We start from the raw sequence: 13095 nt of genomic DNA on the forward strand, positions 1-13095 counted from the left end.
GGTGCCCGGAGGGCTATGTTCAGCAGCGGACGTCTTCTATGATGATTTTTAATCCAAGTACCACGAGTGAAACCACAGTCAGAAACTAGTGTAGGTACATTATCATAACGCCGGAACAAAATATTGTTTACAATAAAATTGTTCATTGTTTAAACAAGCCGCTTCAGTGCCGCCCGATAACGGCTCGTCTGACCTAGAGGAAACACAGCTGTTATTCTAGGTAGTATTATTTGTCACATAGCTACTTTGTTCGTGTATGAGTAATTAATATGTAATAATAACCTACGGTACCTACATAAGGAATTCTCGGTTAATCTATACTATACCTACTATATACTATATATACTATCTATACTAATATTATAAAGCTGAAGAGTTTGTTCGTTTGATTGTTTGTTTGTTTGTTTGAACGCGCTAATCTCAGGAACTACTGGTCCGATTTGAATAATTCTTTTTGTGTTGGATAGCGCATTTATCGAGGAAGGTTATAGGCTATAAATCATCACGCTACGATCAATAGGAACCGAGCAGTGCGGGTGAAACCGCGCGGAAGTAGCTAGTATAGTCATATTTGACTGTAGGCTGCGCACTACTTAGTGGATTACCAGGGCTCCGGCTCGAAAAGCAGGAGTACGAACGGGGTGGTTTTTAGTCAGTAAGAGTCTGACACTCCCTCTCGCCTCGCCCATAGCGGGAGATGTTGGATGATTTTCCCTTCTTAAAAAAAACATACAAATTAGATGACAGATTAGAACTACCAATTTAACTGTTTTTTTAGTCAAATAGACGCTAGAGCGAATGTTGAGGCATCTCCTCAAGGCTAAATCTTCAAGCTTCGTTATCCAATAATTTACCCGGAGCTACCAACTACCTAGCGGTTTACCGGGGCTCCGGCTCAAAGAGCAGGAGTACGAACGGGGTGGTTTTTTGTCAGTAAGAACGGACACTCGCCTCATCCTAGGTGGGAGAAGTAATTGAATAATTTCCCACTCTCAAAAAAAGGTATTTATGGAACGGCGTGGTTTTTAGTCATTAAGAGTCTGCCACTCCCTCTCGCCTCACCATAGACAGGTGGTCTTGGGTGTCGGGAGAAGTCTCTACCTATATCTTTCTAAGACCTATTCAATAATTTATCAATCATAACAACTAATAACTCTAATATATGTATACCTACTATTAACGCCCACAAAACGATCATATTTCACGTAATAATCGTAAAACAATAAAATTATCACCACAATAATAATTAATTATAATTCTGACTAATTCTCTATTGAGCATTGTTTTATTTTTATGCGAAAATTGATACTTTAGTGTGTAGATAAAATAGCAATAGGTGATTAGCGTAAATAAATAATTTTATGGCTACATGTCGACACGTGTTGCGATGCAAATATAGTTTCCGGGTTGTGTGAAGCGAAAACAAACCAATATTAGTATGTTTTCCATATTACTTATGAAATAAATAATTATCACTACATAGTATATAAAACAAAGTCGCTTTCTCTGTCCCTATGTCCCTTTGTATCCTTAAAACTACGCAACGGATTTTGATGCGTTTTTTTAATAGAGAGATTCAATAGGAAGGTATAAAAAATGATAATATATCACCATTGCACCCATGCGAAGTTGGGGCGGGGCGCTAGTTATAAAATAAATCCTAGAGTACAGCAACCTCTTTGAGGAGTGGCTTGAGAGACGCCACGGCGTCCTCACCTACCGCCTGACGCAGGTGCTTACCGGGCATGGAAGTTTCGGTAGGTTCCTGTTTCTGATTGGGCGGGAGGAAACGCCCGGGTGTCATCACTGCGAGGACCGTCCTGAGGACACAGTGGAACATACGGTGGCGCTGTGCCCTGCATGGGCTGAGCACCGCCGTGTCCTCAGGGATGTAGTCGGCGACGGCGACCTCTCGCGTCCGGCATTGGTACAAGCCATGGTGCGGAGCGAGGGGGACTGGGATGCCGTCTCCTCCTTCTGCGAAGCAGTCATGCTAGCTAAGGAGGAGGCGGGGCGCGTGAGAGAACGAACCTCCTCACGCCCCAGCCGTCGCGAGAGACACTCCGGGCGTCGGGGATCGCGTGACGATCTCCGGCCACCGTAAGTGCGGGCCTGCGGACGGCGAGCAAGGGTAGTTCGCCGCCCGACCAGAACCAGACCCGTGCGTGCGGCGCGTCGCGTTCCACGCGCGCCTCAAAGAGCCATCAGACCACCACAGATGGGGCCCAATAGGGCTGATGCCTAATCCGGAGCTGCGGACAACCTAGCGGGTTTACCGGGGCTCCGGCTCGAAAGGCAGGAGAAGGAACGGGGTGGTTTTTAGTCAGTAAGAGTCTGACACTCCCTCTCGCCTCGCCCAAGGCGAGAAAAGTCATTGGATGATTTTCCCCTCAAAAAAAGGGTACAGCAACGGTTTTGCAACGATCAACTTCTAATGTTAACATGAACATGTAAATCCTTTATTTACTAAGAGAAACCTATGCCTCCTTTAGGTACAAATAATGGCCACTGGAGAGATTTATAGAGGTAAAAATCCCACATACCCTAGTTTTTATCCCATAAAAGCCAAACACCTATTAAATGTTTTCCACCGTCAACGAAAAAAAGGTTATTTTACTAGGTACATAACAAATACCTCTTTTTCAACAGCAATCGGTTAAAAACACAAAGAATTACATTCATAAGAGTATCTATGTACGAGAGAGTCTATGTACCAGGCAACCATAATATACGAGGTAGTTGAATGAGACAATGAGTTCATTAGGCGAGCACCCTTCTTTTAAGGGTGTCACTCCAAGTTTCCAGCGTACAACCTAATACCAACTTATATCATAACCAGTAAAATATTCAGTAATCTTTATTCCCAAGTGTTAGAGTCTAGTTTTCTTTGATTAGTTGGTTGTGGACTGTAGTTGCTATGCTTAGTGCTTACAGAAAAAACTAAAGTGCATCTCTAGAATCTAGATGAAAGTGCTTGCCATCTGTTTTCCTATTTTTTTGTTTTAGATATGAAATTCTTGTAAGGTTTGCGTACCTACTGTGTGAGAGATATGACGTCTTAGTTTGCTTTGTGTTTTTTTAGTTAAAATATTTTTATCAGATCATTACCTTATCTGGCTTAACAGAGGGTTGAAAATCGCCAACCAACATCAATTTCGCAAAAAAATAGTCAAGATCTCGCTAGACCGAGATTGCATTCCCTGATGGGGACAAATGCAGGTACCTATTCTACTATGTCACCAGCACACAGGTTTAGGGAACCTACATTGACCACAGAGCTGCACGCACATACATCACACTAATATAGTAAAAAAAAATTTTTGTTTGGATGTTTGTCCGTCAATAACGCTGAAACTATTGAACGGATTTTGATGAAATTTGGTACCTATACTGACGAGGTATGAACTGGCGTGGTTGATATGATATTTTTATTTTTATCCAACGCGGGCGTAGCCGCTAACAGAAGCTAGCATAGCAGAAGTAAGTACGTTACGAAGGTAGATATGGAGGTAGCTAGATAATCTTCAATAGGTATCGATGTAGCTAGTTAGCTGCTAGCTGCCGATCTCGCCTCCCACTTGATTGCACTTGGCTATTGTATTCTATCAACAATCGTAATTAACGACACAGCTCATGTACAGAGTGGTCGCGTGTTACATCGTAATGTAATAATGAAAATGAGATAGGCGTGAAGGTGGATAGATCACTGGATGAAAAATGATTTGCGCCACCAATTGATATCCGCTCATCCGTCATATTCGGTCCGCAATTGCCACTTATAAGCTGTTGATGTGATGTGAATGTCGATTGATCGAAATTGGATTTAAGACTAAGGCCATAGAATACTAAGTATTCTGTGGTAAAGCCTTTGGTGTGGCTGAAACGATAAGCGATTTAACGATGATGATGTCAATGTTAGAGCACGTTTGCCTATAAGCAACCGCAATTTGAATAGAACCATTCTGAATACCTACTAGAACTTGAATTAAACACGTTAACCGCCACGTCGGTCACTGGTGTCCGACGCCTAGCGATTTGCGTTTAACAATTTTCTTTCAGCAGTTAATTCTTTAAATCACTAGTTCGGTGTAACAGTCATCCAATCGACAACAACAGTACGGTGCAGTGTCTCACTTGAAATGTAGTCGATGTCTCTCAATTGTCACTTCCCATGTAAAAATAGTCGATTGTACCTACTCGTGCCACTCCAATCAATGGGACCCATGCTCTGAATGTTTCTGGGATATTCAGTTTTATTGTCTACGTGTTTGATTCTAAAATTGATTGGTTTTTGTATGAGAATTGTGAAAATAGAAAGATACATGCCTCGATAGGTACTCGTAGAGAGTTAGGTATTTTTAAAACACTACAATACCTGACTAGATCACACCCAGACCTTTTTTTTTGAGAGGGGAAAATCATTTATTGGCTTCTCTCGCTTTGGGTGAGGCGAGAGGGGGTGTTAGACTCTTACTGACCAAAAACCACCCCGTTCCTACTCTTGCTATGAGCCGGAGCCGGAACTCCGGATCATACCCAGACCTAAAACAATAGGTACATTTGTAAAGTAGAATAGAATCGTCTCAAAAAGCATTCGCGATAGAGAAAAAAAACTATACCTATTAGCATGGAGTCTGGAAAGGTGCCCGTTATTTAGCAATATAATGTTAAAATTGGGTGTACCTCATAGATATATGAAAGAAGTTTTCTGTTTTTTATATTTCTATGGTGTACCTACATTCTACATTGCTTACACTTTTAATTAATTTTTTTAGAAAATACATCCTGGATAGTTACTTGTTCATTAAAAAAAAGCAACAAATTGTTGTTGGGAAAAGGTACTACCTACTCGTTTCAAATCAATAAAACAGAAATTCACAAGAAAATATACTTTAATTGCATTTTTCATACATTTTATACTAAAACATACATAGGTACATTTTGAGCTAATCACTATACTTACTTAGTAACTAGTAATGTATTCCTAGTAATCGAAGCGATTATGATAACTAAACATTTAATTTTTAATTTCTCAAAAGCGGTTCTATTTTTGGGAATGGGGAAGTACCTAATTAATTCATTGGTCAAGTAGGGATACACGTGGGCGAGCCATGCTTAGGTATAAATGGACCAGCTCAACCAGAGTATCATTTTACGAGCTTTTATTTAACTTTTTTGTATGTACGTGTGTGCGCGTTCGGCCATCTGATTGGTCTGCTCCAATGAAGCAACCAATCAGACTGCCGAAAGCACTCTCGTTATTATTTCGTAAAATCAACTTGGTTTAAGCTCTCTGTATACATGTTAAGTTGACATGACCATAACATGCTAAGCTGAATAAAAGGTTGAATTTTATATTTTTATTCTAAGAACAAACAAAATATTACTCTCGTATTTACAACTTTAAAAGTCTTATTCAATCAGTGCTTATCTCAAGTCCAAGTTAAGACTTAGGTTGAGCGCAATAATAATTTCGTTGTCAAACATTTTTTTAATTTCATTAACATTTATTTCAAAGTTAATTATTTAAGAGTTATTTTCTCAATTTTTACAAAATTCATTCAGTTTCGATTTCCAAAAATTAAGGAGTTCAATGTTTTATTTATGTAATAATATACGCAGATTTATGAGGGAATGTCTACAGCTAGCACAAGTGGCAAAAGTACGATAGTTTTATTATCATAACATTTATAACAGTAATACTTTACTATAGACAGGTTTTAAAAAAAGGTGTGGCGACACATGACAGAGGTCGTACATAGGCTATCGACGAGCAAATCAACGGAAGACGTCATAAATCCTACATCGCACATATGAATTTTACATACGAATATACATGGATAGAAAATTCCAATGAACAACTGTAACAGTTGGGCAGAAAGCCCGCCAGACACGATCACTTCGCCTAGTCGGAGGATCCTTCTTTTCTTAGGGAACTTTACTTTCTGTTCCCTAAACATACAATGAGCACGGTCTACTTATAACCGCGTCTTAAAATATTATTTTGTTGTTTAGATGTTTCATGTGTTTCGATCAATTATTGTCAGCTTTAGAGTGCTTTTCTACCAGAGATGTGCTACGAAGATGTAATAGTTAGCTAAGCTGTGAAATTATGTGACCGTTTTCATTTATACTAAGCTAGGTATGTAGTTTTGCAGCGCAAGTATGCAACGAATAATCGATAGTAGGGAAGCCATCCACAGCACGCACTTTTTCATATAAAAAAACAAAGCTTAGCTGAGTCCGTTTCCACCTATGCTGAGTACCAATGAATATGATGGGTGGAAACCAAACGCATCCACAGCAATGTAGCATCTCTCGTGTAGAATAGCACCCATATAGGGCTTACAAGATCTAATACTTGCTAAGCGCCATCTAGTGAACTTAATAAAAAACTTAACAACAAAAATACTCAATTAGAAATAACGTAACAGTTTTACAAACCTTATTTACAATTTAATTAATTTTGGCTTTTACTGCATTGATTATAAGGTTAATAATATTATAGCTGCAGATAAACAGTTGTCTTTGCTACTAACACCATTCTTATATCAACAAAATAGAGTTGAAAATTGCCTGAGCCAGTTGTAAATTGAGTTTGTTAGAATAAAATAAATATTTTGCTTGTAGACTTATAATGAGAATAAAATAAAGTTATACAATAGAATAAATGACTAGTCTTCACCAGCGGGCACTGCGTCTTCTAATCTCTTGATATATTTCACCCGTAATTCAGTTACTGCATCGCCTTTCAGTTGATCCTGCAAAGAATAAAAATGTTGGTTAACTGCCATCTATGATTTTGTACAGGAACTACTAACTACTGTGAATGCTTGTTAGAGTTTCGTTATGTGATCGCTAGATGGCACTACTTACGATGTTATTTCATACTTCAAATAAAATTATTTCAGGTACCCAGTAACGAGTTTAATTTATACTGTAATATTATTAAAATGAACATTTGATGGTTTATATTAGAATTTAGTGTAATTGTCTCAGGTAAGATAACAATTAAAGGATAGATTAGTTTAGCTTTTTGATTTACAAATTCTTAACATTTATAAGCAGATAATTTAGAAATCCCATTTCTTATAGCCTTATAGTCTGTTAAATAGATGATAAATGAAATGAAAATAATCTCGAATTCCGAGGTGAATTCCTAAATTGACTGGACTAATATACCTATGTAACAACTTTGTATTTACCGTGTTTCTGGCAAATAAATATATTATTATTATTATTCCTCGAACACTAAGTGTTTCTCCCATCTTAGTGGGGTTCTTAGAAAGCACGGGCCGAAGCCAAGTGCGGTCAATTTAGTATAGGTAATCTATGAATTTAAAAATTTTCTGGTTAGGCGACAAGTGTTTAATATGACTGCTTTTTGAAGAAGAAGGTAAGTTGATGGGCTAATATTTAATTCCTTAAGACTATGATGAAGGGTTTTTGGGATTACTCCCGTGGTTGATAGAATGATTGGGACAGTTTTGGTGTGAGTAATCTTCCACTGAGTTTTAATTTCTATTGATAAATCTGTATATTTTGCAATTTTTTCTGAGTGTGTGTTAGTGAGATTATGGGTGTTGCAAATGGCTATATCTATTATGTAAACTAACTTTTTCTGTTTATCGAGCATAGTTATGTCAGGTCTATTGTTGTAGATTGTTTTGTCTGTGATGATAGTCCTGTCCCAATATAATTTAAAATGTTCGTTCTCTAAAACTGCTTGTGGTTTGTATTTGTAGTAGGGTACCTTGTCGGAGACTAATTTAGTTTGTATGGCTAGTGACTGGTGAATTATTGCGGCAACTTGATCATGGCGGTGTTTGTAATCAGTCTGGGCTATGGCTCTGCATGCTCCTGTGATGTGCTGTATAGTTTCTGACGCACCATGGCATCGTCTACAGGAGTCGTTGTAATTGGGCCTACGGATAATGTATTTTTGGTAATTAGCTGTGTCGATAACCTGGTCCTGTATGGCAATCATAAATCCCTCCGTTTCAGGGAAGAGTTCGCCTCGCTGCAGCCACGCGTTCGATGCTTTCATATCGACATGAGGTTGCTGCAGGTCGAGGCGATGTCTTCCGTGGAGAGATTTACGTGCCCAGGCTGCTATTTTATCTGATTTGCTAGTTATGTGTTCATTACGTTGACGGTCAGTAGAATGTAGATTAAGTGGAGTATATTTTCTATCTATCTGGGAAATTGCTTTATGAAAAGTACTATTTTGGGACTTGAGCATGAAAAAGTTTCTTAAATTAGTAATCTGCTGATTGTGTAGATTTTGTATGTCTATGAGACCCCGTCCGCCTTCATCTCTCGGTAATGTAATTCTTTGCACACAAGATCTTGGGTGGTGTTTTCTGTTCTTGGTCAAAGATGTATTTATTAGCCGTTGTAACTTAGTAAGATCGGTTTTTGACCAGTTTATGATTCCGAAAGAATAGGTGAGTACGGGGATGGCGAAGGAATTGATGGACTTAATTAAATTACGGGATGTTAACTGCGATCTTATCAACATGTTTAACCTGTGCTTGTATTTAGCGATTAATTTATTTTTAGTGTGTTTTTGATCAATTTGGTAAGTTTGTTCGAAGCCTAAATATTTGTACGTACAATCTTGTGTCATTGGTTCTATTGTCATTCCTGAATCTAGTATGTATGGGTTGGGCTCGATAAGCTGCCCTTTACGAAGGGAAAAGGTTTTACATTTGTCAATGCCAAATGTCATGCATATGTCGTCCGAAAAAGTCTGTGTGAGATCTGCAAGAATGTGGAGTCCAGGTGTACTATTGCTGTAGAGTTTGATGTCGTCCATAAACATTAGATGAGTTAGTTCGAAATCTGGGAAGTCATTACCCTGTATTGTAAGGCCGGCTTTAGAAGAGTTTAAAAGATTTGACAGAGGATTTAACGCAAGGCAGAACCAAAGAGGACTAAGGGCATCTCCTTGGAAAATTCCTCGTCTAATGGGTATAGGATCGGTCTCTACTAGTTTTCCTAATTTTATTTTGGTGTTCCAGTGTTTCATGGACTCTGTCAAGAACTGTATGATGGATGGATGGATTTTATAATGTTGTAAAATGTAGACTAGCCAACTGTGTGGGACTGAGTCAAATGCCTTTTGATAGTCGACGTACATAGTGCAGATATCGTTTTTAAGTTTAACGCAGTGTTTCATGGCTACGGAATCTATTATTAACTGCTCTTTACACCCCTGACTATGTTTGCGACATCCTTTCTGTTCCTCCGAAAGAATGTTATTCTCTGTAATGTGTTTATATATTATTTCTGAGATACAGCCGGTAATTAATTTGTATATGGTTTGAAGACAGGTTATTGGCCTGTATTTAGCTGGATTCATGCGGTCGGAGTCTTTGGGGATCATGTAAGTTAAACCTTGTGTAATGAATTCTGGTATTGATTGAGGGTTTTTAATGAAATTATTGATATGATTGTAGATTGATGGATGTAAATAAGTAAATTTCTTGTAAAAGTAGTTATGAATACTGTCGCTACCAGGGGCCTTCCAGTTATGCGCTTTTGTAATGACGCTGACAAACACTTCTAATGGGATTGTATCTAATAACATATCTGGTATATTTTCTAGCTTTTGTTTGTCATTGTCAATCCACGCAGCAGCGTGATTGTGTTCTGATGCATTTGACCAAATTTTAGACCAGTATGTATGAAACTGTTCAGGGTTCGGACTGAGATTATCTGATGTTTGTCGACTTTGTGTGTTTGTTGTATCAGTAGCTAAGGTTCTGTAAAACTGTCTTTCACTATTAGTAAATTGTGAGTTTTGGTTTTTACGTTGAGTGCAATCATAATATCTACGGCGTCGGCTAGTTACAGCTGTTAGTTTTTGTTTTAAACTGTCCATAAATTGTTCGTCTGTTGTATTAGGTTCCTCGTAGCTAGAATGTTTACTGTACTTATGTTTTATTCTTTCAATATGTGTGATTAGGTTTAGATTTCTATTTCCATTAATGTATTGTGTCATTCTACCTATCTCTTTGCGAATAATATGTATCTTTCTGTCTAGCCGTTTCAACCAGTTTGGTCTTTTGTCTAATGGTGAGTTTTGTTGTTGTGTTGAGGTAATTGTTGGGTTGTGTTCTTTAATTTTAGACCCGTTGCAGACAGCGGCTGTGTGAGCAGCACAATATACAAGAGCATGTGTTTTTAAGAAGTCATCTTCGACTGACCCATATTTGGGTAAAACTGTGTTATTTAAGTAGGCAATTATATAAGCCAGCTTTTTGGAGGTTTTTTGTTTAGGGATATAAGGTCGTTTTGTGGGATCGGTGTGTAAATATTTATTGTATGTGTCCTCGAAAGTGTTTGTAATTTTTGTGTCAAGTGTTTCATCAGCAAAGACTGTATTTGTTGTTTCATCCTGCAATATAGCGTTACCTATTTGTGTGTTATATTGAGTATGCGGAATTGTTTCATTTAGTTCGCTACTAGATTGTTGGTTGTTGGAGTCTTCAATTGTGTAAGTATGTGGTGTATCGTATTGTGTGTTTTCTATTGTCTGTAAGTTCAGATAGTCTCTTACTTCTCGTTTAATTTCTTCTAACCTATCGTCTGAAATTAGTCTATTGTTAATAATTACTCTACGTTGATCGGCAATACGTTGTTCAGAGACATGTGCGATATTAGGGAATTTCTGTGTTATAATGGTGTGTAGTGGTTTGCGGTAAGCAGTTCTATTGGTTTCTATGTGTGTTATTCTAAAATATTCTCTTATGATTGCTTCGTTTATATCGTCAGTCCACCTTAAGCGAGTATTTGAGTTTACGGAGGTGTGCGCGTGTGTTTCAGTTATAAAAGTTTGTGAAAAACCTAATGTATCCTGAGTGTTATTACTGTTCTGAAGATCAGAACGGACCTCACTTTTTATAGACTCTAATAAGCATTCCGGGAGTAATTTGTTTCTTAAAATTGCTCGTTTCTGGTCTCCTAGTCTTTGTTTAGATATTTTTATTTCTGGAAATCTTTCGCTGAATTTGGAATATAGTGGATCTAAATAGCCCCGGACTTTGGTATCTAAATGTGTAACATAAAGGTAGGTGCGCCAGATGAACTCGTTCATTTCTCTTGTCCATCTCAATCGCGCGCGAACTTGGCCAGTGGTGGGTGCAGGATTGATGGCTTCTGCCTCCTGCACAACATCCACGGTTGCTGAGTTGATAGATATGGGTGAGGGAATAGAGGAAGAGTCAGTGTTATAGTTTAAACAAGAAAGGGGAGAAGAAGGAAGTGAGGGAAACAGGGAAGTTGATGAGGATGGTCTGCTGTCGCATTGTTCGGGTGACCCGGTAGGAGCCCGCGGACTCAACTCACTACCACCGATGGTTCGTATGCTGAAACGCCCAGCATCGGCTCCAGGCGTGCCCCGGCGATCGCCCCCGGGAAGCGATCCTATGCGTAATTTCTTCTTTGCTCTCGTCTCCATTTCGTCGATGGGTTACTATTGCCACGTTAGCCGCCCAGTAATATTATTTGTGCGTTGCCCGCCCCCCACGTGATCTGGTGTTCGATCGGGACGTGTGGTTAGATTTTAGGGGGCTTATTATTATTATTATTAAATGTTAAAACATATATAACATAAAGGGTTTCATGCTGATGGCAATTCACACAATCACATCTCTATTATTAGAGGTGGGCTATCAACGTAAATGGCGCTGATCTCTTACAATCAGGTGACTCATCTACTCGCTGGGCCATTATTCCATACAAAAATTACATTCTAAAATATTACCTGCACAAACCAGCACTGCACTTCAAGCTGTACCATCTGCAGAGCTCCTCGGATGGCTCCGGGAATCAGTGCGCAGTACCGCAACCCATTGTTGGGCATCTCCACCCAATCGCTCAAGGCACACTGGTCCCAGACCAGAGAGAACTCGTCTCCGGAGCTACTCCAGCTAGTCACTGTGGGCTGCATGTTTAGGTATAACCTGGAATTTTGGACTTTAGTTGATGATATCTGTCGTTTAGATGTGGAAATGGAGATGATGAGTAAACAATAGTTGGATAAATGATATTTATTTCTGTAAATAGGTAATAAAATAAAATTTCAAATAGCTAGATGAGGCCGGATAGATTTTCTTATTTCATTCTATAATGTAAAGCTGAAGAGTTTTGTTTTAACACCGAATTTAATAATTCTTTTTGTGTTGCATAGTCTGTTTATTGAGGCAGGTTATAGGCTGTATAGCATCTCTCTACGAGAAATAGAATCTGAGTAAAGCAGGTGAAAATGCTCGGGAGTAGCTATTGTAATATAAAGAGTTTCTAAAGTATTATTTTATTGATATTTTGTATCTAATGAGTTATTGAATTTATTCTACTTTCGTTTTTGCTATTCTTTTGCACTAACTACTAACATAAGCCCTAAACTAAAAAGTTTAACACACAACACTACCTCAAATCGCTTTGCAGACAGATTTTGCTAACAAATGAGCGTAAATTACTTAATTTCCAAACCTGAAAGCCTGCTGTATCTTGTCAGCGGTCTCCCTCATCTCCAGGCATCGTGTCGACGTTGTTCTGGCCAAGAAATCTTCGATTAGTCTAACGCCCATGTTGTAACCAATACGTTCCAATTGCTTGTTCACATCCTCAGGATTTTCAGTCTCTTTCAGCATTTGAGACACCAGAGCGCCATAAGTGAGGGTTAGGAGCTCAGAATTCTGTAAAATTATATCTGTTTATTAGGAATGGAGTGAAAACGGGGCGTTTTTAGTCCAATTAGATTGTTGACAAACTTACGACTTTCTTGGCATCGAGACGAGACGTTTGTCTAGACATTTTTGTAGTTTAACGTAGAATCTGTTCTATTTAATGTAGAATATTGTTATTTATCAACAAGAACACCTTTTTGCTGATTTAATTTAATTTACAATCTATCAAAATCAGGCAAACGTACACCACAAATCAATAGCTCAAACGTCAAAATATCGCGTTTTGTTTCATTCTCATGTAAACTAAAAACGTCATTTTACAAACAGCAATATTATTCCAATATACGAAAATGAAATAAAATAATTTAAATATTATAATTTTTTTGTTCATAATTTAATA

At 38.3% G+C, this 13095-nt stretch overlaps 1 protein-coding gene across 1 annotated transcript; it reads right to left on the reverse strand.

Moving 5' to 3' along the window:
• Positions 1-6618: 6618 nt before the first annotated feature.
• On the reverse strand, positions 6619-12962 carry LOC118275174 (trafficking protein particle complex subunit 3). Its single transcript, XM_035593044.2, has 4 exons — positions 12784-12962; positions 12499-12704; positions 11771-11969; positions 6619-6761 (listed from the first exon to the last, which is right to left on the reverse strand). The coding sequence occupies exons 1-4, from the start codon at positions 12820-12822 to the stop codon at positions 6675-6677; spliced, it is 531 nt and encodes a 176-aa protein (XP_035448937.1). The 5' UTR covers positions 12823-12962; the 3' UTR covers positions 6619-6674.
• Positions 12963-13095: the final 133 nt, after the last annotated feature.

Source organism: Spodoptera frugiperda, chromosome 11 (assembly GCF_023101765.2).
Source record: "Spodoptera frugiperda isolate SF20-4 chromosome 11, AGI-APGP_CSIRO_Sfru_2.0, whole genome shotgun sequence".
Taxonomy (NCBI): domain Eukaryota; kingdom Metazoa; phylum Arthropoda; class Insecta; order Lepidoptera; family Noctuidae; genus Spodoptera; species Spodoptera frugiperda.